Genomic DNA, 25,911 nt, shown 5'->3' with positions numbered 1-25,911 from the left:
CGATAGACGGGTTCGCGATAGGTTTGCAGGTCGTGTAGCTGTGAGGTGCTTGAATGCGATGCCTGCCGTCTTCGTCATCTCTTGGCGAGATCATGGCTCGTGCATCTACCTAGATCGACACAAGCGTCAAGTACAACATGCGCACATCAATCAACAATGTCGATTTTTATTGCTTACCATACCTGATACCATTAGCCGGAGTAGGCTGTTCGCCGAAACAGTTTTTGCTTTCGATGCCCACAAGGCGGTAATTCCGTCCTTGTATACGACGACTTCTTACCAATACAAGCGCCGATAACTAAACTTTGATTGAATCTTCGTTCATCAGACACACAAATATCTACTACAGTCAATAATCATAGTCCTATGATCTTCACACTCAGAAGCAGTGAATTCCTCGACTCGACGTATATTTTCATTGCAAGTAAGCCTCGAAGCTAGAAACACTCGTTCAAAACACCTGCGCTACATCAGACGCTCTGTCGCCTGCTTCATTTGTCTGACGATATCATGCCGATGTATCTACGGGTACACTTCGAAACGATTCGCTGTTTTGTGATCTAGACAGATATCTAGTCTACGACGTTGACCTTCCTATCGAGAAATACCTCCTATGAGTGTCACGACAGTTTGCACTGAAGCTAAAATCTTGATGGGCATGCAGCGTGATCTAAAGGTTGAAGGCCGGTATTTGCGCCTGGCGTTAGTAAAGACATAAGAGATCAAACCCTTGTTGGGATTGATATCGAGGACGCTGGCCAAGTACAACACGATGTGTATGCAAAGGAGCATGTGAGGCGAGAACCTATTTCTTGAGCTCGGCAGATGGATAATCGAGATGACTTTCCAAATCCTCAAACTCTTTACTAACCAGAGCGTACGAGGACAATGCTAAAGGCAGCTGTCTACCATTTAGAACCGTATCAAGGCAATGATTTTGTTTCGACCTTACAGTTGTGGCTTGGACAAGAAATTGATAATCGAGTCGTGCATCAACAGTCTGCACTGTATCAAGTGACATTATTGATAACCTATAATATGTCTCTCTTTATCACCCAATCTTGTCTCAGGTTAAGGGAGTGATCTATATGTTGAGGATCCAAACAACATGTTGTATGTTATGTTCAAGTTGATACCAATTATTATAGTTTTGAATTTCGAAGTCGGAAGCAATATCGACTCGACCCCTTCACACATGGACAGCGAGACCTTATTTCGAAGATGGCTACAGAGTAAAAGCTCATCATTATGGCGCGATTCCCGACGCTTGTATCTCTGCTGCTAGCTAATGTGGCGGAAACTATCTCGTGATTGTACGTGTGGAGTCACGGTGATGTCCGAACTACAATATGTTCGAGAGAAGATGCAGACATCTTGGTATCCCCAAGACCTTGAATGGACAGCACACGAGCATGTCAATTTCCAGATGAACGAGCCTAGGGCACGCCTGCGACTTCGAGATCCGTAATTTGAATGTCACGTGAACACGCGTCCATCAACCTCTCCCCCTGCCTTGTACTTTAGCGATGGCGATGGCGCTACGATCACCTTTTGACCTGCGCGTCGCTCTCATCGTCATAATCCGCTTGAGAGACTGTTTCACACATCTTGTGTAGTTTCGCGATTCGCCACTTTAAGTGTTCGCGCGTTCAGCCTGGACGCGGGTGGCGACAACGTTTAGCCAGGGGTTGACTTGCCTTCATTCACCACAGCGAGCTAGTCTATTTCATATTCCACTGCCAGCTCCTTTCTTCTGCAACTCTTCTCGCCCCTTCCGCCTTCGGCTTATTCTACGCGCAACTTGATTACAACAGTTGCAACCTAGAAGGCTCAACCTCACAATGGCGCCCCGACGTTCAACCCGCAAATCAACCTTGCACACTGCAGGCGAGGCGACTTTCGCATTACCAGTGCCAACTTCAGGTATGCTTGTCAATCTGGGTTGATCTCACATTCACCGTTCAACACTCACGATGCTATGATCTTGTTTGCTGACTTGGGGCCGCAGTTGCCTTGAACGATTCGTCAATGGCTGAACAGGTAGACCTTCGCCACAGCAAGAAGCGTACGCGCAGTTCTCGCGCCTTCATTGCTAACTCGTCCGACAACGACGACGAGCTGGTAGAAGTCGAAACATCTCAACGTTCCACACAAGGTCGGCGAATTCTGAAAGAAGTTGCAATTCCCGCCATGAGCTCTGCAAAGGCACCCGCTACTCGTGGCAGATCTGCTGCGAGGCAAACACAAGGAGCGGAGCAGGCAAGCTCCAACGAGTCGCCATCACTCGAGGAATCTGATTACGATACACCAGGCACGAGCCTATCAAATACACCCGCGGCCTCAATTCGACGTGGTCGAGCTTCTGCTCGCAAGAGTGCCCTGAGTGCGGCCCTCACTGCTTCTATGAGCACCTCTGCCAACAAGCAGCTGCACAACGCTATCCCGGACAGCGATGAGGATGAGGACGAAATCGACATGGATGCTGAGATTGCCCTACAAATCCAAATGGAGGACGAAGCTGAGGAGCGCCTAACCAAGCGTCAAAAGCTCGAACATGACAGCGAAGAGGACTTGTATCTTCTAGATGAGCCTGTGGCGTCTGGTTCCAGAGCGAAAGGCCCCTCTTACAAATCCAAAGGCAAAGGTAAAGCCAAGGCTGAGCCGGTTGTCATGGATGACGATCTGGATCATGACATGTCGCTCGCGGCGCCAACTTTCACGGGCAAGGGCAAAGGTAAAGCCAAAGTTGTTGATAAGTCCAGTGGTCGGCGTCGACCCGGCCGGCGGGCCAGTGCTAAACAAACGACCATCATCGACGACGATAGGTCTCTGGACCTAGAAGAATCTGAGGAAGACGAGTTTATGCCAGATGACGCGGACTCTCTGGTCGACGACCTTGACAGCCCTATTGCGAGCGGAAGTGACGAAGAGGAATCGACTATGGCGGCAATTGCTCGCTTGAAGGGCAATGCAGCCAAGGAACCAAAGCAGAAGAAAGACAAGAAACGACTCACTTGGGCCGAGAAACTCGAGCAGAAGAAGCGCCTCAGGCGACATGCACACATTGAGGACAGGTGGGAGCGGAAACGTGCCATGAATCGCGAGCGGGCTGAGCAACAACATCCCAAGCTGCGCAGCATGTGGGACGACCTGCAGAAGATTCCCACTCTCGAAGTCCAGAGGGCTGAGCAACCGGAATCCATCTCTCGACGACTAAAGCCTTTCCAGCTTGAAGGTCTTAGCTGGATGATCCGTCAGGAACAGACTCACTACAAGGGTGGCCTGCTTGGAGATGAGATGGGTATGGGCAAGACAATCCAAGCAGTCTCGCTGATCATGTCGGATTACCCAGCAAAATCACCCACGCTTGTCTGTGTTCCGCCAGTCGCCCTTATGCAATGGTCGAATGAGATTCGGGAGTACACAGACAACAAACTCAAGGTTCTGGTATACCACGGCACGAACGCCAAGTGCAAGAAGATGTCCATCAAAGAGCTGAAGTCGTACGATGTTATCATGGTCTCCTACAACAGCCTGGAGTCTCTGTACCGCAAAGAGACGAAGGGTTGGTCCCGCGGGGAGGACATTATCAAAGAGTCATCGCCGCTCCATGCCATCACTTACCACCGGCTCATACTCGACGAAGCACACAGCATCAAATCACGCAACACAGGTGTAGCCAAGGCCTGCTTTGCGCTGAAGGGCTCTTACAAATGGTGTCTGTCTGGTACCCCAGTTCAGAACCGCATTGGAGAGTTCTTCTCACTTCTTCGCTTCCTGGAGGTTCGACCTTTTGCGGACTATTTCTGCCGTTCCTGCGACTGTGAGAAGCTTCACTGGGCTACTGACGACGATCACATGTGCGTTGCTTGTAATCACGGTGCTTCTGAGCACATCTCTGTCTTCAATCAGGAGCTGCTGAATCCAATCACTGGGGACGATGTTGAACTCCGAGAGCAGGCACTGACAAAGCTGCACATGATCACTGCACGCGTCATGCTTCGTCGTATGAAGCGCGACCACACAAACTCTATGGTAAGTCGACCCGACATGAAATTATGCATCTCTTCTAATGCTTGACAGGAACTTCCCATGAAAGATATCATCATTCATCACGAGTTCTTCAGTAACGTGGAACGTGACTTTTCCTCCTCCATCATGACAAACTCAAACCGCAAGTTCGATACGTACGTTGCGGCAGGTGTGATGCTGAACAATTATGCGAACATCTTCGGTCTGATCATGCAAATGCGTCAAGTCGCGAATCACCCGGATTTGCTTCTCAGGAAGAACGCCGCTGAGGGCAGTCAGAACGTCTATGTGTGCAACATTTGTGATGAGCCGGCCGAAGACGCAATTCGCTCTCGCTGCCACCACGAGTTCTGCCGAGCCTGTGTCAAGGATTTCATTGACACGTGTGAAGCATCCGGAACTGACCCGGATTGTCCTCGCTGTCACATCGGCCTCACTATCGATTTCGAGCAGCCCGAGCTCGAGCAGGATGAAGAATCAGTCAAGAAGACGTCCATCATCAACCGCATCAAGATGGAGAACTGGACTTCCTCCACGAAGATTGAGATGTTGGTCTACGACCTCTACAAGCTGCGCAGCAAGAAGCAAACTCTCAAGTCCATTGTGTTCAGTCAGTTTACTTCCATGTTGCAGCTCATTGAGTGGCGTCTGCGTCGCGCTGGTTTCAACACGGTTATGCTTGATGGCAGCATGACGCCGGCACAGCGACAGAAGAGTATCGACCACTTCATGACGAATCCGGATGTGGAAGTCTTCCTCGTTTCTCTGAAGGCTGGCGGTGTAGCTCTCAACTTGACAGAAGCATCAAGGGTTTTCATCGTTGACCCGTAAGTTATCCGCACCTTTCTACATGTATTCGTCGGAGCTAATCATTACTAGATGGTGGAATCCAGCCGCTGAATGGCAGTCTGCGGACCGCGTTCACCGTATCGGACAGAAGCGACCTTGTGTGATCACTCGTCTCTGTATTGAGGATAGCGTTGAGTCCCGTATGGTTGCGCTACAGGAGAAGAAGGCAGCCATGATTGCTGGAACTGTCAACAACGACAAGGTCGCGATGGATCGCTTGACCCCAGAAGACTTGCAGTTCTTGTTCCGGGGTACTTAGAGAAGGGGTTCGTTTTCTTAGAAGGGGGTTCGTTTTCTTAGAAGGGGGTTCGTTTTCTTTATGCGCGGGTATGGGCGTTCAGTCAGATCACAGGTGGTCTACTAGGCATAGTATCGGTCGGCGTACGGTTTCATCTTCGAACGTGGCTCGTATAGGGTATTATGAAGTGACGGTTAAGAACGCAGTAGGGCAAGACGGACTTTCCTGGCGCATAACATGGTTTAGTCATCGAGCAGCATTGCACGTAACAATCGAAGTCGTGGAAGACTTTCGCATAGTTTCAACATCCCAAGACTATTCTTGATACCATGAAAGAGCCTGTTCCTATTATCGCATCGGTCTAAGCCCACTGAACACTAAGCCTGATATGACAAAAGTAACGAGAGCTTTCGTAATTCGATAGTGGAGATGGGAGCTATGTCGCTTTGAGCGTGACGTCGATGGTCATCCCGTTACCCCGGATTTTCATGGACCTCGCTCCCGGTCGCACGTTAGGAGCGCTTGTTGCAGTTCGGCAAAATCTTAAAAGTGCAAACTTTTAGCACAGTGTGATGACGTCCCCAGCATATCAGAAGCGCTTTGTTATGTGCCGAAGTTTCACAGCTCACGGCTGCAACCATGCTGTGAGACCCGCGGCAATCATCGTGTTTGGTCGTGTCCAAGGATGTCCAATTGTTGGCGAAAACACTGGGATTGTACAGTAGAATTGCTTCTGTGTATATAAATTCATTCCCGAAGACCCGAGGAAAAGTCAATTCTCGAGCGTTCAAAGTACGTAATTTTACGTAAAGCGCTGTCTTTTGCTCTGGATCGTCAGGGCTTGGTGCATGTACCCTTTGCGCTCGACACTCATGTGCCCTGGTACGTCAGAAGTCTACGGACGGATGTGATGCCATTGAGTAGTAAATGGTGTCCCATGGTCGGTGTTGTGGAGGAGTATGTATAGCGTAGGGTGCGCCTGCCGTGACTGTATCACTTTCTGCGCAAGCTAAACTGGAAGACTTTCTCTGTCGTATACACATTGAGCGCCTTTGAGTTCTTTCTCGGTGAACCGGTTATAATCGTACGGTCCATCTTATACAATGAGTTTTCTTTCAGGAGCCGGGACATGGCACCTCGATATCGATCGATACATCAATCGCGTCGTCCCTCAGTCGCCGCTTCACAAGCTTCCTACACCAGTATCGAGGTTCTTAGGGTATAGGAAGGAGCAGCGACAGGATGTTGGGAATATATGCGGAGTGCTTTGGTCGTTGTTGGGCGCAATCTGCGGACTTTCGCTTGTGGCGGCGGTGTTCAACAACACCGAGAGTATACAGATGCACCATCCTCCAGCACTTATTGCATCGTTTGTGAGTACTTAAGTGTTAATAGTTGATCAGCAAGAGCTCATGGACATGCAGGGTGCCTCAGCAATACTTGAGTACAATACTATCCGTTCACCTCTTGGACAGCCTCGCAATGCGCTGCTCGGCCACACACTTTCCGCTCTCGTAGGCATCGGCATATCCAAGCTTTTTCAATTCCATAGCGACTACGAGAGTATCAAATGGATGGCTGGTGCGGTTGCTTGCGGCTGCGCCTCAGCCACGATGCTGCTGACTGGAACGGTACATCCACCTGGCGGGGCCTCTGCTGTGCTCGCTGTTACAGAGCCTGCCTTTACAGCTATGGGGTGGTACTTTGCGGGGTTGATATTGTGGGGTACGACGCTCATGTTGGTGGTTGCGCTAATTATCAACAACATACAGCGACAATTTCCTTTGTACTGGTGGACGTCCATGGACCTGAAAAAGGCGAAGGAGCATGACCCAGAGACGTTACCAGACGCAAGGGGTGGACTGGAGAAGAAGAAGACGGTCGAGCAGCAGAGGTATGGTGTGAATGGGGAGAGTATTGAAATTTCTGGAGCAGAAATTGTGATTCCAGATGATCTGAGTCTGAATAAAGAAGAAGTTGAGATACTGGAGAAGCTACGAGAGAGACTGAGGAAGAGAACAGATGGTAGAGCGTTGAATGAAGAAGAACGAGAATCGGACAAGATGGACTCGAACAGCATAAGAAGCAGCGCAGAATTCACGATAGTTGCTAGTCGGAGCCAAGAGGTGCAGAGAAACGGGAGTGGGAGTACTTTGTAGTGGGCGAGTATCATTCTTAAGCTTATCGGCGTGCATACAAATTGATAGATAAGAGCAAACACGTCGTGTGTCACAACTCCGAGGACTGTCGTGTGGTGATGGTCCCTTTTTTCTAAATATGTTATCCAGCAAGGAGGAAATATTTCAGAGGCAGGTTCGATGACTGCTCGGTACTTTGTTCCGTCAACCCAGGTCGCTGGGGTGGATGTGGTAAATTTTGTACAGAAAATGGAGTGTGCGACGTAGTGTTCAACAGACAGGAGCGACAGAAATCAAAGTACCAACAAAACAGGCACAAGCAACCCTCTCTCTTTCAAGCCTCTGATTTTTACAGACGTTGTCGGCTTCTTGCGGCCAAATATGTTGCATTGTGTGCGCCCAAGGCCGTCAGCGCTTTACCTGCCCTGACATGTTCGGGCTCCCATTGGCTGCCCATTCACTTGCCACCAACGAAAAAATCGGGAGTTGAAAGGGCTGTCACTCACGGTTTGGCCTGCTCGACTCTGACATCCTCCTCTCTCTCCTCGCCCTCTTTCCTACCGCCTTCTCCGCACCATACATCACCTACTCCACTCGCTTTCTGTATCGAGTGCAGTGCCTTTTTTTTGTACGCCCGCACCCTTATCGATAAAGTGGATTGTTAGCGGGGTTCCTGACGTTGCTGGACACTTTTAAAATTCTCCCCTCGCCTTCCTCTCCACCACACCCCGTCCACCAAACAGCCAGACGACAACATGGTTTCCGCCAGCAAAGCCGCCCGTGATGCCAAGAAGCTCGCTGCGGGCAAGGAGCCCAAGAAGACGGCCGCCTCCAGGCTCAACTCGAAGAACGCGTCCAAGGCATCGTCGGTCAACGGCGACGAGGACCTCGAGCTGAACGAGGAGGTGCGCAAGCTGACCATGCAGGAGGACAAGCACGGCCTGTCGGACCGTGTGACGACGGGCGTGCTCTCGTCGCTGCAGACGTCGCGCGACGTCAAGATCAACTCGGCCTCGCTCGTCTTCCACGGCCGCGTCCTGTTCAACGACGCGACCATCGAGGTCAACTACGGCCGTCGCTACGGCCTGTTGGGCGAGAACGGCTGCGGAAAGACAACGCTGCTCAAGGCTATTGACAAGCGCGAGTTCCCCTTCCCCGAGACCATCGACATCTACCTGCTGAACCAGGGCGCCCCCAAGACGGAGCTGGGTGCCCTCGAGTGGGTTGTTCGTGAGGCTGAGAACGAGCTGGCTCGTCTGGAGAAGTTGGCTGAGGACATCCTCGAGCGTGACGGCCCAGAGAACCCCATCCTCGACGACATCTACGAGGTTCGTACCCCTGCCCCTCACCTGCACCGTCACCGCTAACTCCCCCGCAGCGTCAAGAGAGCATGGACCCCTCGACCTTCCACACCCGCGCCTCGCTCATTCTCACCGGTCTGGGCTTCGACAAGAAGACCATCAACAAGAAGACAAAGGACATGTCCGGTGGCTGGCGCATGCGTGTCGCCCTCAGCAAGGCCCTTTTCGTCAAGCCCGCCCTGCTCCTGCTCGATGACCCCACTGCCCATTTGGACTTGGAGGCCTGTGTGTGGCTCGAAGAGTACATGAAGAAGTGGGACCGCACCCTCATCATCGTCTCCCACTCCATGGACTTCTTGAACGGTGTGTGCACAAACATGATCGATATGCGCATGAAGAAGCTCCTCTACTACGGAGGTAACTACGACACCTACATCAAGACCCGCACTGAGCAGGAAGTCAACCAGACCAAGGCCTACGAGAAGCAGCAAGACGAGATCAAGCACATCAAGAAGTTCATCGCCTCGGCTGGTACCTACGCCAACTTGGTCAGGCAGGCAAAGTCCCGCCAGAAGATCCTTGACAAGATGGAGGCAGATGGTCTGATTGAGCCTGTTCACCAAGACAGAGTCTTCAGTTTCCGCTTCGCCGATGTGGAGAAGCTCCCCCCACCTGTGCTTGCGCTTGACGATGTCACCTTCTCATACTCTGGCAACGCCGCCGACAACCTGTACGAGAACCTCGACTTTGGTGTCGACATGGACTCCCGAACAGCCCTTGTCGGGCCCAACGGTGTCGGCAAGTCGACTCTGCTCAACATCTTCACTGGAAAGCTCAGCCCCACAAGTGGTGTTGTCTCGCGCCACACTCACTTGAAGCTCGGTGTGTACAGCCAACATTCTGCTGAGCAGCTCGACCTCACCAAGTCTGCTCTCGACTTCGTGCGCGACAGGTTTTCCCACGTCAGCCAAGATTACCAGTACTGGCGCCAACAGCTTGGTCGTTTCGGTATGACGGGTGAGGGACAGACTGCGAAGATGGCTACACTTTCCGACGGCCAGAAGAGTCGTATCGTTTTCGCTCTGTTGGCCATCGAGGGGCCCAACATGTTGCTTCTTGACGAACCTACCAACGGTTTGGATATCCCCACCATTGACAGTTTGGCGGACGCCATCAACCAGTTCAGTGGTGGTGTCGTTGTCGTTTCTCACGACTTCCGGTATGTTTGCCGTGCTCATTGACCACACGAACCAGTTGCTGACAATGAACAGATTGCTCGACAAGATTGCCAAGGACATTATGGTCTGCGAACACAAGACTGTCCGACGCTGGGACGGCACTATCGGCGAGTACAAGGGTCACCTGCGCAAGAAGATGACATCGACTGGTATCCTATAAACGGGATGTCGAGAGTCTGTTTGCAAAAGATATGCGTCTTCTGAGCTGCGGGACGTGGGTACGAAGCAACAGCGACCGCCTTGGAGCAGGGCTTTTGATAGCTCTGCGGTAGGCTGGCAGCTCCGCGGGTCCTGCTTCAGTGTCTGTCTGCGTCGGTGGAGACATCTGGATTTCTGCGTTATGATGCATTGGGTCTTAGAGGAGTTTTTAGAGTTGGCTTACGACCAAAATGATATCACATAGAACATGAATTGAATGACGTGTGTGTATTGGACGATTTGTCTCCGATGTTGTTCCTGATCCTGAAGGTTGAGCACATGGCAAAGGACGAACCGTGAGCAACGTTAGTGACGATCGACACCCCGCAACCTCCGATCATGAGCTTCGACTGCAAACCTCCGTGAAGCTGCCCTGCGAGTCAACAATCATTACTGCTTCTGTCGTTGTCGGTCACATATCACCATACTACAGCACATTCTATAACCTGCCATCACAAGTCACTCGTCTTGCCCGCCATGGCGGAGCTCACAATCACGAAGCTCAACGCGGAGTCGCATCTGCTGCTCGTATGCCTCTTTGCTCTCTCACTTTCACTACAGATATTAACGCATATCTTAGGAGCAACCTCTCCTCCGCATGCCATACGAACTCTCGCGACGAAACTTCAAAAACGCCCAGCGATTGATCGAGCACTCGAGCACCAACATGTCCACCTCGCTGGACGGTGCTAAGAAAGCCGCCGCAAAGTCCTCCTCAACAACGCAGACCCTCGACTCACTCGACTCGATGATCGCCAAAATGCAAGGTCTGAAGCGGAAGCTAGAGGGTCTCCACGAGGAGGAAACGCGTATACATAAATCCGCCAAAGCACGTCTGCAACACCTACAGGACCTCTACGAAGTCAAGTCTCTCGCAGATGTCAAATATGAGGAGTGGAGTCGCACACGGCTTTCGCGCCTGCTGGTGGATTATCTGCTGAGGGAGGGGTACTCGGATTCTGCTGCGCATTTGGCGCAGAGTAAAGGCATCACGGAGTTGGTGGATGTTGATGCTTTTGTGGCGTGTCAGAAGATCGAGAGGAGTTTGAGGGAGGGCAGGACGGGAGAGGCGCTCGACTGGTGTAAAGAGCATGGGAAGGAGCTGAAGAAGGTGGGTGGGGTGTTGGAGTTTGAGTTGAGGTTGCAACAGTATGTCGAGTTGGTGAGGCAGGGACACGAGGCGGGGATGAGTAGCATGGATAGTGACGATATGGATGGGGTCAGTATTGGGGGTGGGGGAGGGGAGACAAAGCTGGTTGAGGCCAGGGCGCATGCGAAGAAATACCTAAGTGGGAGTGGGGATTATGCGTTACTAGGGAGGGCGGCGGGGTTGCTGGCGTACAAGCCGTGGGATGAGGTGGAGCCTTATGCGGTAAGTCTTCTCACTGTTCAGTATATTGATGGTATGCCTGCTAACTAGACCATTCAGTCCCTCTACTCGCCCTCGCGCTGGACCCATCTAGCCTCGCTCTTCGTTAGCACCCACCATGGCCTGTACTCGCTCCCACCGCGACCACTACTCCACATCGCCCTCAGCGCTGGTCTGTCTGCTCTCAAAACACCCGCGTGCCATTCCGCCTTCACGCCTTCGTCTACCAACGCCTCCCCTTCAACCACAACCGTCTGCCCAATCTGCAGTACCGAGCTCAACGAATTGGCACGCAATGTGCCCTATGCATTGCACACTACCAGCCTTGTTGAAAATGACCCCGTGGTTTTGCCAAACGGGCGAATATACGGGAGCGAGCGTCTGAGGCTGTTCAATGAGAAGGCCGGGACCGAGAAGGGGTGGATTTACGATCCAGTTGAAGGGACTGCGGGGGAGAAGTGGAAAGAGAGCGAAGTGCGGAAGGTGTATATCATGTAATGTTTGCCCTCGTTGGATTTTGTACGGCATAGCGAGGCGTTGTAGGGTGGAGTTTCCAAGAGTGGTGCTCTTCTGGTTTAGCATGCACATGACTTGCTTAGTCCGAGTATCTTCAAAGTAACATGTCTTCCCACTTTTCGTATGGAATCGACAGGTCGGCATATTGGGCAACCATGGCTAACGCTCGTCTCCATCGCTGTCTGCATCTCTTACCCTCTTGTTGCTCTTGAATGGCTGCTTCTTGCCGCCCTCCTTCTTACGCTTCTGTATCTCCCTCTCCTCGTCCGTGTCCGGCTGCAATGGTATCTTCTCAAACACGTACATCCTCGCATCCCGGTCCTCGCCCTTCCATGCCCCACCCCCCTCAATCGTTCCCAAGGTCCTCACATGCTTATACCCAGGATACATATCCCAGTCGAACCTTGAACTCTCGACGACCTTGAGTCCGGCGTGCCGTGCTAGATCGCGCACATTCCACAGCGTATACGGCTCTCCCTCAAACAGCGTGACGACGATCCTACCGCCCATCTTCAAATAGCACGGTATCCGTTTTTGCACCAAATTCTTATTCCGCTGCGCTTGCCGGATCTGCAGTCTCTTCTTCGGGTCCGTAATCTCGAGACAAGATTTGAAGAAGTCAACCAGTAAGGCCTGGTTGGCGCGCACTTGCCGATTGACATCCGTGGACAGGCCGCCAGTATGTGGGAACTGGAAACATATTGTGTCCCAGCCCTGTTCTCCGTCCTCGTCGTCTCGTTCACAGCGTAGGGGCTTGTAGGTGGAGAGTTTTGTCGCGTCGATGCCGTGGTGCAATGGCACGGGAGGCGCAAGGGCGCTGAGTTCAGCGTGAATTACCTTGAAATTTGGGTACTTTTGCTGCACTTCTTCCTCGCTGTCGAGGCTGGTGGCTGTCACGTTTGCGCAGCCGTGTTCGTGCACGAGGGAGCGCGCGAAGCTGAAATCGCCTTCGCCGACCAGCAGGATGTGGTCGTATTCACTAAAGGGGGGTTCGTGTTTTTGCGATGCTTGAACGGGCGGCTTGGGCGCGGGCTGGGGTTTCGCGTCTGGTGTGTTCATCTTCTGCTTCTTTGCGCCTGGTTTGAGCGTCGAGGCGGGGACGGGGGCATCCTTTGCGGCTTTGCGGTGGAAGGCGGCGATTTTTCGATTCCCGTCGCGTTTGAGTTCGCGACGCGCGCGCTTTGTTTTGGTTTTACTCATGGTGGATGCGTGGGAGTGGTGTTGCGACGGTTTTGCGGGGAAGGAACATTTTGGAAAATCTGGGCGCTTTGACCCTATGATATCGATAGTCTCCACAGAAATTTGAAGGGCTGGAGAGATTGATGAAGATGTGATATGAACGACTAAATGTACAATAGACACAACTTGGTATGAATCATCCCTTGGTGCAGAGGCATCCGTCTGTGAAAGCGGGCACTCGCTTCAGATACAGACTAAACCAACAACCCTCCCTGTCTTGGAAAACCTATATCAGGTCGCGCTTCACAAACTGGTCGTACAAAGTCTTGCCAAGCGCAGCGGGCGAGCGCTCGACAACGACGCCAGCAGCCTCGAGAGCCTTGATCTTGGAGTTGGCGTCACCCTTTCCACCGCTGACAATAGCACCAGCGTGACCCATTCTCCTGCCCGGCGGCGCCGAGATACCGGCGATGAAGCTGACAACGGGCTTGTTGGCTGTGTTGTACTGCTTGAGGAAGTCTGCGGCGTCCTCCTCGGCGGAGCCACCAATCTCTCCAATCATGATGATGCCGTCCGTCTCCTCGTCCTCGAGGAAGACCTTGAGGCAGTCGATGAAGTTGGTACCAGAGAAGGGGTCACCGCCAATGCCGACGACGAGCGACTGGCCAAGGCCGGCTTGGGTGGTCTGGTTCACGGCTTCGTAGGTGAGGGTGCCAGAGCGCGAGACAATACCAACGCGGCCACGCTTGTGGATGAAGCCGGGCATGATGCCGATCTTGCACAGGCCCTGCAGGTACGGTCAGTCATGTGGGAGCGTGGGGGTGGCCTTGGAGGAGAGCGTACAGGTGCGATGATACCGGGGCAGTTGGGGCCGACCATGCGCGACTTGTTCTGCGACTTGAGCATGTCGGTGATGCGGACCATGTCTGGCGTTGTTAGTGGGTGCGTCCCTTGATACTGCAGTCGGGCGGCGCATACCATGTTGCGGGATGCCTTCTGTGATGCTGCGCCATGTTAGCTTCTGCATGTGGCAGCATGAACGGGCAGCACGTACGTCACAATCAGCGGCACCTCTGCCTTGATGGCCTCCTCGATACTGGCGGCGGCGACCGGGGGACTGCGTGAGGGTCAGCGTGCATGTCGCTGTACGACGGCGCAGGCGGTGCGTACGGGACGAAGATGGCCGAGGCCGTGGCGCCCGTCTGCTTGATGGCCTCCTCGACGTTGGCGAAGACGGGCCTGCCGAGATGCTCAGAGCCGGCCTTCTTGGGGTTGGTGCCGCCGACGACCTTTGTGCCTGCAGTCCGCGTCAATTCCCCTCTTCACCACGTCGACTCTGGTGCTCGCCCGCGTCGCATACCGTACTCGATGGCCTGCTGGGCGTGGAAGCTGCACCTGCGTTAGCCTCGCCGTCGAGCCGCAGCTGGGCGGCGCCCACTCACCTTCCCTGCTTGCCCGTGAAGCCCTGGAAGAGCACTTTGGTGTCGCCGTTGATGCGCAGGTTCTTGATCGTCTCGGCGTACTGCGACGAGCCCGTCGCATAGTGCCGGGTCGCGGACTGGGAGAGCGCAGAGCGCAGCGGTTGTCGGAGGGCCTGCATGGTGACTGTTGCGGCGGTCGAGGCGGTCGGGGAGGGAGGAGGGTTCCAAGGTAGCGGATATGGGGTGCAAGCAGGAAGCTGCACCACACTGGGACTTGGCTGGACTAAAATCTCGAGCCAGGGTCCGTCTTGTCCGCGCCCGAAACCCCATTTTCGTCGCATCCTCGTGCGTATCCGAGTGTTAGTCCTCACACATGCAGCCATCCTGTGTGTCACATCTTCTCGTCTCTAGACATCAGACCAGCAGTCGCAACCTCTCCCTTTTCTGTGTGATTTGCCCTCGTCTTTGACTTGCATGGTTTTGGTAGTCACACATACACGATTCACGCAAACACGATATTCGACTCAAGACCCCTACTGATATATTCCCCACAGCTTGAATGGCAAGACGCATGTTGAGATAAACGCATGTGCGCGGGAAGATGACATGAATATATCGCTTTGTTGCAACAAACATCACACAGGCAAGACATAGATGCAGGTCGTGAGAGTGGTTACAAGTTTTGTACATGGTGGAAACGAGGATCCACTTTAATCGTTGAGCTTGCCGTAGAATGGAATGCCAATGGCCTGGAGAAGCAGACGAGCATCCTTGTTGCTCGTGGCATCTGTGCAGATGGTGATGTGGCAGCCAGGAATCATCTTTGGGGGGTAGCTGCCACAAGTCAGCGTCACAGAATCTTTGCTGGGACAGGATCACTACTCACGCATCGTAGTTGACTTCAATCTCCGGGAAGAGAGCAAGTTGGTCGGGAGTAAGACCAAAGGTCATGTTGCCGTGTCCATCTCCCGACGAGCCGGGCACACCCTTCCACTCCTTGATCTTGGGCAGCACGACGTCAATGAGCTTGGCCAGGAAGTGGTCGGCGTCTTCACGCTCCAGGGTCGAGGTGACGGAGACATATCTGCCCTCGCGCAGGTTCCATCCGACAACATTGTGCCTGGCCTTGTGCGGGACCACACGCACGTTGCTGATGGCCTGGAGCGTCATGCCGGCGACGTGCAGGACAGCGCTGCTCTCCTGGGCTTCGGGGACCATGGAGTGGACCACGACCTTTGTGATCTTCGGGATGTTGCGGAATGTGCGCGGCGCGTTGAGCAAGCGCAGCACCTCACCCTTACCCCGCGGCCCTCGCAGCGGACGGCCCTTGTAGTATGGCGAGTCGCCCGTCCATTCGCGCAGTCGCTGCTCCGTCTTGGGGGCGCGGTAGCCGGGCGGATAGTGCTGGTAGGTGAGGGCGAGGATGTCCGAGGCGATGGTGCTCTGGTACGTCTGCTCGAGGCGGGGCAGGGTAAAGGGCCCCGGCTGGAAGAGTCGCGACGAGGGGTCCGAGGCTGGCGGGGGCTGGTGGGGGTGGAGGGGCCCGCGGTAGTACTTGGGCGAGCGGTACTGGTATCTGCAGCGTGTGAGCGCCCGGGCTGATGGCTGGCATTGCCCACGGCCTACCTGCTTGGCGGCAGTTCCTTCTTGCCCCGTCGCCTCAGCCGGCTGCGCGCCATTGGGTCATAGTCCTTGACCAGCTCCTCGGCGAGCGGTGGTGCCTCAAACGACGACGCGGATTCCACCTCTTGGGCTGCATCAGACGAGGCGTTGCGACGGCACAGCGGCTGGGTCGCGCGCACAGCGGGGCGGGCGTCTCTGCACAGGGCCGTCAGCGTGCGGGAGGGCAGCTCGCGCAGGGCCATGGTGGAGGAAGGATAAGAGGCAGTCGTCGTGCTCGCCCGCGGTCAAGCTGTGCCGGTGCTGCGGGAGTCGTGTTTTCTGAGCGCGGGCGTCCGAGCGCCGGTCGAGGTACCCCAACGCTCGAAAAATCCCACCCATGTGCCAGAGGGATCCAAGCAGGGATCAGGGATTAGGCGCATTTCCGCCCTCGCTCCCCCAGAAGGCAGCACTGCTCCCCAGCTTTTTCGCGGCTGGAGCAACCACTTCCCCCTGGTTGGTGTGCCCCTCGACACGCCCACCGTCATCCGTCGTCCCTTCCCTTTGCGCACGCCGGCTGCCTCCCTCTCCCTCTCTCCTTCTAGACCCCACCTAGCGCGCGCCGCATCGTCCACGCCGTCCCTCACCACCAGACCTGTGGTACCCCGCCGTCCACGGGGCCGTCTACTGCACTCTCGCGGCCGCAATTTCTTCCTGGATGGGTCGCAGCACCGCCCACTCTCACAATGAACGGCGTCTCGCGATTTCTCAGCCGTCGCGACAAGTACAATGAGAAGCGCTCCTCCAAGAATGCCCGCAACAAGGTATGCCTGCGCCTGGCCATATCCCCTGCTCCTTCGACTGCCCGCTTCTCTTCATGGTGCCATGCACTGTTCGGCGAGTTGCAGACCTCTGCCATGCCCACGCAGCATCACTCCATGTCGCGCATTGCTTACGCCTGCCATCATTCAAGCCTCCACAGCCGTCCTGTCTGACCACCTGATTGTACAGTCTCAGCCTTCGCAACAGGCATCGTCCGACCTCTACACCATCTTCACACACGATGAGTCAAAGGCCGCAGCGGATAACGACGTTGATAAGAAGGTGCGAGGCCCGCCGACCAAGTCATTCGTAGGGCAAGATTGACAATACACAGGTCAAGATGCTCTTGGCGCGACTTCAAGGTGCTGGAATATCGCGCTTGCAAGACGAACAAGCCCGGTACGCCTTGTCGTGGTACCCCGAGGATCTGGACAAAGCCTATGACATTCTCGTGCTAGCAAACGAGTCCATCGAGGGAGAGCTAAAGGACTACAACCCAGACGTACCCATGTTGGGAGCCATCAACCGAAACATGGTGACCTGCTACCTGGATGCCCTGCTCTTCGCCATGTTTGCCAGGCTAGACAGTTTCGAAGCCATGCTGTATGATAATTTTCAGGATGAGCCGCGGAAGAAGCTTGCAGCCGTTCTGCGACTTTGGGTGAACCTACTGAGGACGGGCCAGCTCATCAAAGTTGAGCTTGTAAGTATTCCGTGTTGCCGTGCGCGCGCTTGGCTAATACCCACCTAGACAAAGCACCTGCAAGACTCTCTCGCAAAGTGCGGATGGGAGGAAGCCGCCCTAGTGTGCCAGCAAGATGCCTCCGAAGCCTTCACCTTTATCACAGGCGCTCTCGAGCTGCCCTTGCTCACGTTGAAAATGGACATTTATCACACTGGCCGAGAAGACAAGGAAGACGACCACAAATTTGTCAATGAACGGCTGCTAGAAGTTGCCATTCCCGAACAGCAAGGAGACGACATCATCACGCTCGAAGACTGTCTGGAAACGTACTTCAACAACCGAATAGAGGTAAAGCGCTACCTGCAACGACAGAATACCATAGGTTCCGTCAGGCCGCCGCATTTGGAAGCCGTCGAAAATGCGCCCGAGAAGAATGAAACTCTTCATGTGGAGACGGTCGAAATCTTGGATGCAGACTCTCCCATGGTCTCGACTCCAACTTCACTAGACCCGACGACGCCTGTGAGTCCAACAACGCCTCTGGTATACGGTCGTCCTCTCGAAGGTCGCCGGCGTGCCGACAGCATCTTCAGTCAGCGACTCGCGCGAAAGGCGCCGGAAGCATGGAAATTCGACGAGAAGAAGCATCTGGACGATATGCTGAGTAACGGTTCAGGCGGACGGCCTCGCTCAGCATCATTTTTAAGAAAAGAGGTCTTGATGCCGGCTTGGCAGTTCTTCAGTTTGATTCGTAGGTACTTGTTCCAATCCGTAGCGCGAGCGTGTCTGACATGGCTACAGCCTGGTACACTGACAACGTTCCCAAGTCGGACGCCCAGGTAGCGGCACATTTCTCTGCAAAGCGTCCAGTACTCGGTATTTGCTTGAAACGATATACAATGCTTCCCAACGGTGCCCCAAAGCGTCTAGACACTTACATCGACATACCGTTGGAAATAGGCTTGCCGCACTTCATCTCGGACGACAGAATGCGGGAGGAAGGCCCACTGTTTGGCAACTTCAAACTTGTCCTACAATCCGTCGTTTGTCATCGTGGAGTATCCGTTGATTCAGGCCACTATGTCTCACTCGTCCGTGGTGACTGCCACGAGCGACCCGGTACCTCTGATTCCGAAGATAGCTCTGATCAGGCTCCCTGGCTGCGATTTGACGATCTGTCTAACCCGCGCGTCATGGAAGTTGATGTGAAGAAGGCCTTGCGCGAAGAATCGCCCTACCTACTCTTTTATCAAGTTCAGCCAATCGACGAAGTGTTGGCAACGCGAGGTGATCCTCCGTCGTACGCCGAGACGCAATCTAGGCTTCCTTCTCTCGATCCGTCAAGGGAAACACTGGTATCTACAGCAACTACAGACTTCGAAACAGGCGGAGAGTGGGGGCAGACCACCTCGGCTGACCCACAACCCGAGTCAATTCACCTTGATGAAACCATTGGTCGCAGCAGCATGTCCAGTAATCGACGTAGCAGTGTGGTATTTGACGACATCGAAGGGACACTTCAAAGCGCATCGCGCGGCCGTACAGAGCCCCCTACCCCGGAAGAGCAGAAAACGGGGTTTCTGTCGGCCTCGCGTCGCAATTCTCGGACGTGGATGCCTGGAATGCCAGGGAGCAAGAGTCGGGCTAACAGTCAGACTGGCGAGAATCGACTATCCTTTTCCATCTCAAGATTGACTGGCCGCGCCAGTAAGGACAAGTTGCACATCACAGAGGCTGCTTTCGCGGAAGACCCAGTGATCGTGATCAACGAGGTCCAGAACGCGGAGAACGCCCAGCTCAAGCAGAGTCCTGTCAAAGAGAAAAAAGACTCTTCAATCTCGCGCAGCAAAAGCAAGGGCAAGAAGGACAAGAAGGATCGGTTCAGGAGCAAGAGCCAGGATGTCAACGAAAGCATGGACAAGGCCAAACACAAAGACAAGAGTCGACCAGATCGGGAGTGTATTGTTATGTGACGAGCATGCGGGTTATTCGCTTGTTTGCCTGGATATTGGCGTTCGGAAAACTGGCTGGTCATGAATTGAATTATTAGCGAGGCGTTTTGAGTATTAGCTGGGAGGCTTCTTGGTGCAGTGGGTTGCTGTCGAGAGATGATGGGTTCGACTTGCATGGCAGCTTTCGGATAGATGAGATACCCCCAAACTCTAACGAGGTAGAATACAGAATGGGTGTTTCCAAGCCTGTAACATATCATTTCGATCTGGTTCCTACCATGATGAAGTTCAATCTCATTGAAGTGCGCTACAACCAATGTGCTTGCTCACAGAAGGCGTTGGATGCCCGTAGAACAGTGAAGGTCGTTTTGGGGCTAGGCCTTCCCCCGGAACCGAAGGTGGCCTTTCGGTGTTTGCCAAGGCACTCCCACCACAAAAGTTGGGCCCCCTCGCCTTCCACCTTGCGCCCGCATATCAGCATCTCTCAATACCGACTGACAGTCGCCCTCGCGCAACCTTCGCATCAACCACGTAGCCGTCGCAACCGATATTCACAATGGCCATCAGTCCGCAGATGTCCGTTACCGCGTCGCGTATGTTCAGGAAAGCTTGCTAACGGCTGCCTCACAGTACCAACCTGGTCATCATTCTGGGGTTCATGCAGATCTCCAAGAAGATACCATTCGATGATCCAAACGTCTTGATGGGCGTGCGTGCACTTTACATCATCTCCAACCTCATCATCGCCGGTATCTCCCTCTACGTCCAGCAACAGATCAACAAGAAGAATGGTGCGTCATACTCCGTGGCACTGTGCGGCTGGGAAGCCCAGTGCCTTTTCGTGGCGCCGCAATGCTGACAGCCACCAGACATGACCATTGTCAAATACGTCGAGCCCGCGCCCATGGGATCTGGCGAGGAGCCCAAGTTTGTCGCGACCACGGTCAAGGCCTACGATGTGTCCAAGCTACGCGAGCTCTTCAAGGCCCAGATGATGGGTGTTGGAATGATGTGCGTCATGCACATCTACTTCAAGTACACCAACCCACTGCTCATTCAGTCCATCATCCCGCTCAAGGGTGCCTTTGAGGGCAACCTGGTCAAGGTCCACCTTCTCGGCCAACCTGCCACTGGCGATCTCCAGCGTCCGTGGAAGGCGGCTGGCGGCATGATGGGCGCCATGCAGGGTGGTGAGATCAAGACGGACAAGAAGAGCATTGAGGCTGCTGAGCGTGCCGGCCGCGGTGGTGTCAAGGACGAATAGAAGGGGGGACTGGACGATTTGTTATTAGTGTTGCGGCCGAGTCATATCTGTAGAGGGGAAAAATTCACTGCGTGCCTTCAAAGGGCAAAGTGAGCATGCATGTTGAAAGCTTGCTGATTGTATAGTAATGGCACGTCACGCATTATCACACCAACACTAAGGTGCAGTAGTAAACGCTCACGATGTACACCACATTGCAACACAAGTCTGAGTTATGACAGGAGCTGTCTACCTTGGCTCGTTACTACCTATAAGAGTGCTCGTCTTGTTACCCATAGTATCGCGAAGACCCATGCGCCTAGTGATCTGCGGATGCTTTCGACACAGCAAGACAGAGCACGACCACGCAATATACAGTGCGGTTTCCCATTGAAGATTTCCTAATTTGGCTCCCTACTAACTTGTTCGAACCTGTTTTGGTACCACTCTCCTCAAGCCATTCGTCCCCGTCCACCGCGCTAAAGATTAAGCTGTAACCTTTACCTACAACAAATTCCATCCCGCTTTACCTCAATCCTGTTCACCTGGTCAGGAATGAGTCCGCCGTTATAACCTTGATCTTCGGCAACGCTGCTCCGTGCACCACCCAACACGCCAATGCCGCCATTTTCGGATATAGCGGTTTCCTGCAATTGGTGTGCGCAGCACCAGGCTGGAGGAAACTTGTCACAGAATTGGCAAGATTCGACGTAGCCGATCCAAAATTCCGTCATAACTTCAGTCAAGAATCTGCGTATTGAAGGAACAAACAAGTGACACTTAGCGTAACAGAAAGAGCCCAGGAATACATCAGGATTTAGCAGACATATATCTAGGCTTCAACTCTGTCAACCGACCTTTGTGAGGATTATGTCTACCACGCAACGACACGGGTTGCGAACAAGGCTGCCATCGCGAGGGTTAGGATAGCAATGACTGAAGGCCAAAACCAATTAACTTCTGAAAGCGGCAAAACAATTACCGTCAGAGGTAGAAAGCCTAATCTCTGGTTATGGCACAGCGATAGGTGCATCACGAAAACAGAGATTCCGTTATGTAGACGCCCAAATGTAGACAAAGCTCTACAAGCAAATTAAGTCCAGCACATCGCATCAGGCACCCCAAGTCCCGCATAGCAAATCTTCATTTAATGCCACTAAACTACTACTCATATATATGCACGACAAGAGACTTCGTGCTGAGTATCAATACCTTGGACACGACCCGAAGGAGAGCGAGGGCGAAACCCCAACACCCAACGAGCAGGTGTCGTCGAATATCCCTAACGTCTTCTCCGACTCCGATAAGGCTGGCTCCAACATCGAGGACACGATGAATACAGGACTAGATGGGGCTCCAGACCCATCGTCTCAGCCATCCAAGCCCATCAAATCGCTAACCCTCGTTTACTTAGCTATGGCTTCGGAAGAGAACTAGGCAGCCAAGCTGGAGACTACAACGATACAGAACAAACTTTTAGCGCCTTTGATTCCATCTCTAGGTCAACATGGAAGATGATATCGAAGCTGGGATACGGCACTATCAAGAGCTGTATAGTCACTCGCAGTCAATCTCAATACAACAAACCACCAGTTAATGGGCATTTGCGAAGGTGAGCTGGATAGAAATGATGGATATGGCGATAGTAACAGTGACAGGAGGTGTATATAACATTAGGAGTCAGGGCAACATCGTCATCTCTACTTATGATACTAGCCTCTCCGCTTCATATATCTATATATCATCGGTGCATTGCTTTGTCCGCGTGTTGATTCGTCATGTCAGCTTGATTGGTGAAGGATATCATCTTAGCTGGGAGGAGTCTGAACATGTGTTGACGTGAATATCGAATAGGCTCTAAGTCATTTGACGATGCTTCTCCAAGTCGAAGTATATCTGGTTAGAGCGACACAGATGTTCAGTATGGATTTACTCTCTTGGTTAGATGTCAGAGTATTACTTATAAAAGTGCTATGATGTTGGTTGACCCTTCTGTAACACAGCCACATCGTCATGTCTCGAACATCAACTGCCAGCATTGTTGATCGTGTCTTGAACTGTGCTCGGCTTCACTTCGGTATGGTGAGTCCTGAGTTGCAATCCTGTACTAAACTCTACATATTCATTCACTCGTTTTTTATACAGTTCAATATGACTATATGTGCAAGCAATACGCGTCAAACTTTGAAATACTACTGAATTTCGATTTGATCCTTCCCCAACAAACGTGAACGCTATTTGTATATAGTAATGCCACGACCGACAGCAGCTCTCGATAGCATCTAACAGGTGGAGAAGGATGTAATCATGTAATCCCTCTTATCAAGATATTTTGACCGAACAATAAGATCAACGCACTAAAAGAGTTAAAATGACAAATGGTTTGCGAACTATCAAGAAAGAGCTTCGGAGAACGCCGGGAATAACAAGACTAACTGGGCACCGCCGTACCAATTGGCTGGCGAGTTCAATCCTGGGCGCATGCACGAAAGTAGTGGAATGCTGCAAGCACACCAACCTAATCGTATCCCACCAAGGTGTAAGCGCACAAATTCAAACCAATCTTTGCATGTAGCTATCGCGCTGGCAAGATCTCTCTCTATCTTGGATCCCGGTACTTCGGCTAACCGAGAGGCTGGCTGCGACCACGTCCCGGACCAATCCTATGACCAAGATGAAGCTCAGACACACTATACCCACGCGTTTGTATCAATGCTAGCAAGGACGGTGTGAGACTGAAGAGAGATCAAGTCAACGCAACTAGCCAAGTTGACAATAGTTTGCGGGAAAAGAAAATCAAAATCGTGACGTCAAGTTGTGCGAAGTCACGTACTCGTGTTGAGCCTCAACTTTCTTCTGCTAGCGTTGCTCCAAAAAGCTTAGTCAATTGCACGATAATTGTGGATAGGCATTTCACTACTCATGGAAAAGCTGTTATCAAAGAACTCGCCTATCTCACTGAGCCACGTCCGTCCGCGAATCTATCGATTGGTTTGACGCTGATCGGGTCGTTATCTCATTTGACGCGATGTCTTTGACATTGGCTTTGCTAACCTAGTCGCATGTTCACCGTGGGTTACATGACGTGGAGTTCTGCCCAATGAATCGCGTGAAAGTCTTAGCGGAAGGCTTCTACTGTTCAAGCTTACGGCGAAATTGCATAGGTTATAAAGCTTTAGGTCTTGTCTCCCGCCTCTCTGCTATTGAGGACGTTGCTAATTCCTTTCTTCACTCAACATCTCAAGTCCGCAATTGAGTCAGAAGAAATGCATTTCATATCTGCAGTACAGCTCATTGGAGCTTTGCTTCTGCCAACTGTATCATCGCTGCCACTCTTGGCAAGTTCCGGATCAGTAACGTTGAGAGCAAGAAATTACAATCTCACGACACCTTCCTGTCCACTGAAACCAAAGGTGCTCATAATCAGTTTAGTGAGTAGTCCTTGCCTTGGGAAGAACCAAAGGGCATCTACAAGCCAAGATCGAAGTTAATATCATTTCAGTTTCAACCCGAAGCTGAAGTCTGGTGGAATATACCTGAATTTGACATCCTGGCGCAAAATATCAGTATTCCTGGACTTTCTCCAAGATTCCCAGAAGCCCATTGTACCGCAGATGGCGAGATTTGCCAGGTAGTAACGGGCGAAGGCGGTAAGATGACTCCATTTCTTGAGCAAACAACAAGTTTGTAGTGTATACTGACTTGTGACTAGAAATCAATGCTGCTACGACCATCCAATCCCTCACGTTATATGCTGGCTTTGATCTTACTGAGACGTACTTTTTGTCCGCTGGCATCGCAGGTGTCAACCCTAACATTGCTACTCTCGGTTCAGTGACGTACGCGAGATTCGCTATCCAAGTAGCTCAACAGTACGAGTTCGATATCCGAGACATCGGCGACAACTTCACAACTGGTTATATTCCTTACGGAACAACGGCACCGGCACCTGCTATGTATCCGCAAAATGTCTATGGCACTGAGGTTTTTGAGCTTAACGTTGCTCTGAGAGATAGGGTCAGTACAGCGTCTTCTGATAAATGGTACAAAAATCGTTGCTAACGTTCATAGGCCGTCATGCTCTCTTCCAAAGCCAAACTCAATGACTCAGACACCGCGATAGCGTACCGCGCCACCTACGAACAGAAAGCCGCCAGGGAACCGCCTGTGGTTATTGGCTGCGACGTAGCTACCAGCGATAACTATTTCTCTGGCCCAATTCTCACCGAGGCTGCCAACAACTTCACGCTACTGATGACGAACGGCACGGGTGTGTACTGCACTACTGCACAGGAAGACAACGCCACCCTCGAAGCGTTGATGAGAGCAGCGCAAGCTAAGAAGGTCGACTACAACCGAATCATGATCATGCGTACGGCCTCGAACTTCGAAAGACCTCACCCGGGCGAGTCGGCTTATCAGCATTTGATCTTCTCCGTTTCTGGAGGATTTCTTCCTAGCGTTGCTAATATTTACATCGCTGGAATTGAGGTTGTGACTGATATCACTACCAACTGGGACACTATATATGCGAAAGGTATCGAGCCGACCAACTATGTCGGTGATATCTTTGGTACGTTGGGAGGAACACCTGACTTTGGACCGTACCCATTCTTTGGAGTGGCGTAATCTATTTGCAAAATCAATCTCTTGGCAGTTTATAGATGACTTTCGATAAGGTATCAAGGAATGCCTATATGTTAATAAAGTAAACTTTATCTACACAATTGTATAATAATGCCAACTAATGTTTATTAGAAGGCTTTTATTATTAAGATAATTAGCGCAACCCCACGAAGCTCCTAGACGCACGCCAGGGGAACTCTTGAGCTTAGAGTAACTGTTATTCTGCTCTATACGTACTCGCTCTATACACCTCCTCGCTAGCGCTTATAGGTGCTCCTAAGCTTAACGCAAAAACTAAGCTAAATATTAGTTTAACTAAGCGTTTTTTATAAATAGTATAGACAGCATCGCCTTTATATAAGAAAAAATATTAGATATATATACGCTAGTAAATAGGTTTAGAGTACCTAATAACAGGTTAGAGTTAGGTTAGAGTTGTATAGACTCTAGGTTAGAGTTAAGTTAGAGTAGTCTAAGCTTAGAGTTATTGTTAGGTAGAGGTAGT

General features: G+C 52.3%; 10 protein-coding genes across 10 annotated transcripts; 7 read left to right on the top strand and 3 right to left on the bottom strand.

Annotated features, from left to right (window-relative positions):
* Positions 1-1,556: 1,556 nt before the first annotated feature.
* P153DRAFT_367759 (helicase SWR1) lies at positions 1,557-5,458 on the top strand. Its single transcript, XM_033668352.1, has 4 exons — positions 1,557-1,923; positions 2,009-4,035; positions 4,084-4,859; positions 4,912-5,458. The coding sequence occupies exons 1-4, from the start codon at positions 1,842-1,844 to the stop codon at positions 5,138-5,140; spliced, it is 3,114 nt and encodes a 1,037-aa protein (XP_033523054.1). The 5' UTR covers positions 1,557-1,841; the 3' UTR covers positions 5,141-5,458.
* A 562-nt stretch (positions 5,459-6,020) lies between these two features.
* Positions 6,021-7,541, top strand: P153DRAFT_342647 (uncharacterized protein). The gene is made up of 2 exons (XM_033665971.1): positions 6,021-6,492; positions 6,544-7,541. Exons 1-2 carry the CDS (start codon positions 6,223-6,225, stop codon positions 7,276-7,278), a joined length of 1,005 nt encoding a protein of 334 aa, XP_033523053.1. The 5' UTR covers positions 6,021-6,222; the 3' UTR covers positions 7,279-7,541.
* A 100-nt stretch (positions 7,542-7,641) lies between these two features.
* P153DRAFT_342642 (uncharacterized protein) lies at positions 7,642-10,145 on the top strand. The gene is made up of 3 exons (XM_033665970.1): positions 7,642-8,585; positions 8,636-9,777; positions 9,830-10,145. The coding sequence occupies exons 1-3, from the start codon at positions 8,013-8,015 to the stop codon at positions 9,954-9,956; spliced, it is 1,842 nt and encodes a 613-aa protein (XP_033523052.1). The 5' UTR covers positions 7,642-8,012; the 3' UTR covers positions 9,957-10,145.
* A 326-nt stretch (positions 10,146-10,471) lies between these two features.
* Positions 10,472-11,861, top strand: P153DRAFT_376767 (protein FYV10; the record flags this gene model as incomplete). Its single annotated transcript, XM_033669696.1, has 3 exons — positions 10,472-10,522; positions 10,575-11,366; positions 11,424-11,861. The coding sequence occupies 3 exons, from the start codon at positions 10,472-10,474 to the stop codon at positions 11,859-11,861; spliced, it is 1,281 nt and encodes a 426-aa protein (XP_033523051.1).
* A 177-nt stretch (positions 11,862-12,038) lies between these two features.
* P153DRAFT_376766 (uncharacterized protein) lies at positions 12,039-13,079 on the bottom strand (the record flags this gene model as incomplete). The annotated part of the gene is made up of 1 exon (XM_033669695.1): positions 12,039-13,079. The coding sequence occupies one exon, from the start codon at positions 13,077-13,079 to the stop codon at positions 12,039-12,041; it is 1,041 nt and encodes a 346-aa protein (XP_033523050.1).
* A 119-nt stretch (positions 13,080-13,198) lies between these two features.
* P153DRAFT_367753 (alpha subunit of succinyl-CoA ligase) lies at positions 13,199-14,686 on the bottom strand. Its single transcript, XM_033668351.1, has 7 exons — positions 14,501-14,686; positions 14,419-14,447; positions 14,229-14,355; positions 14,113-14,175; positions 14,037-14,062; positions 13,902-13,984; positions 13,199-13,845 (listed from the first exon to the last, which is right to left on the bottom strand). The coding sequence occupies exons 1-7, from the start codon at positions 14,656-14,658 to the stop codon at positions 13,345-13,347; spliced, it is 987 nt and encodes a 328-aa protein (XP_033523049.1). The 5' UTR covers positions 14,659-14,686; the 3' UTR covers positions 13,199-13,344.
* A 503-nt stretch (positions 14,687-15,189) lies between these two features.
* P153DRAFT_292758 (ribosomal protein L5) lies at positions 15,190-16,344 on the bottom strand (the record flags this gene model as incomplete). The annotated part of the gene is made up of 3 exons (XM_033663853.1): positions 15,190-15,313; positions 15,366-16,055; positions 16,106-16,344. 3 exons carry the CDS (start codon positions 16,342-16,344, stop codon positions 15,190-15,192), a joined length of 1,053 nt encoding a protein of 350 aa, XP_033523048.1.
* Positions 16,345-16,963: 619 nt separating this feature from the next.
* Positions 16,964-19,558, top strand: P153DRAFT_376763 (cysteine proteinase; the record flags this gene model as incomplete). The annotated part of the gene is made up of 4 exons (XM_033669694.1): positions 16,964-17,182; positions 17,235-17,603; positions 17,652-18,336; positions 18,387-19,558. 4 exons carry the CDS (start codon positions 16,964-16,966, stop codon positions 19,556-19,558), a joined length of 2,445 nt encoding a protein of 814 aa, XP_033523047.1.
* A 535-nt stretch (positions 19,559-20,093) lies between these two features.
* On the top strand, positions 20,094-20,801 carry P153DRAFT_386773 (inorganic phosphate transport PHO88; the record flags this gene model as incomplete). The annotated part of the gene is made up of 3 exons (XM_033670569.1): positions 20,094-20,113; positions 20,168-20,328; positions 20,407-20,801. 3 exons carry the CDS (start codon positions 20,094-20,096, stop codon positions 20,799-20,801), a joined length of 576 nt encoding a protein of 191 aa, XP_033523046.1.
* A 2,901-nt stretch (positions 20,802-23,702) lies between these two features.
* Positions 23,703-25,553, top strand: P153DRAFT_318739 (purine nucleoside permease). Its single transcript, XM_033665065.1, has 4 exons — positions 23,703-24,211; positions 24,283-24,430; positions 24,493-24,797; positions 24,852-25,553. Exons 1-4 carry the CDS (start codon positions 24,047-24,049, stop codon positions 25,407-25,409), a joined length of 1,176 nt encoding a protein of 391 aa, XP_033523045.1. The 5' UTR covers positions 23,703-24,046; the 3' UTR covers positions 25,410-25,553.
* Positions 25,554-25,911: the final 358 nt, after the last annotated feature.

This window comes from Dothidotthia symphoricarpi (assembly GCF_010015815.1).
Source record: "Dothidotthia symphoricarpi CBS 119687 unplaced genomic scaffold P153scaffold_12, whole genome shotgun sequence".
NCBI classification, from domain to species: Eukaryota; Fungi; Ascomycota; class Dothideomycetes; order Pleosporales; family Dothidotthiaceae; genus Dothidotthia; species Dothidotthia symphoricarpi.
Note: the sequence above shows the minus strand (reverse complement) of the source record. Positions and strands in the feature narration are given on the sequence as shown.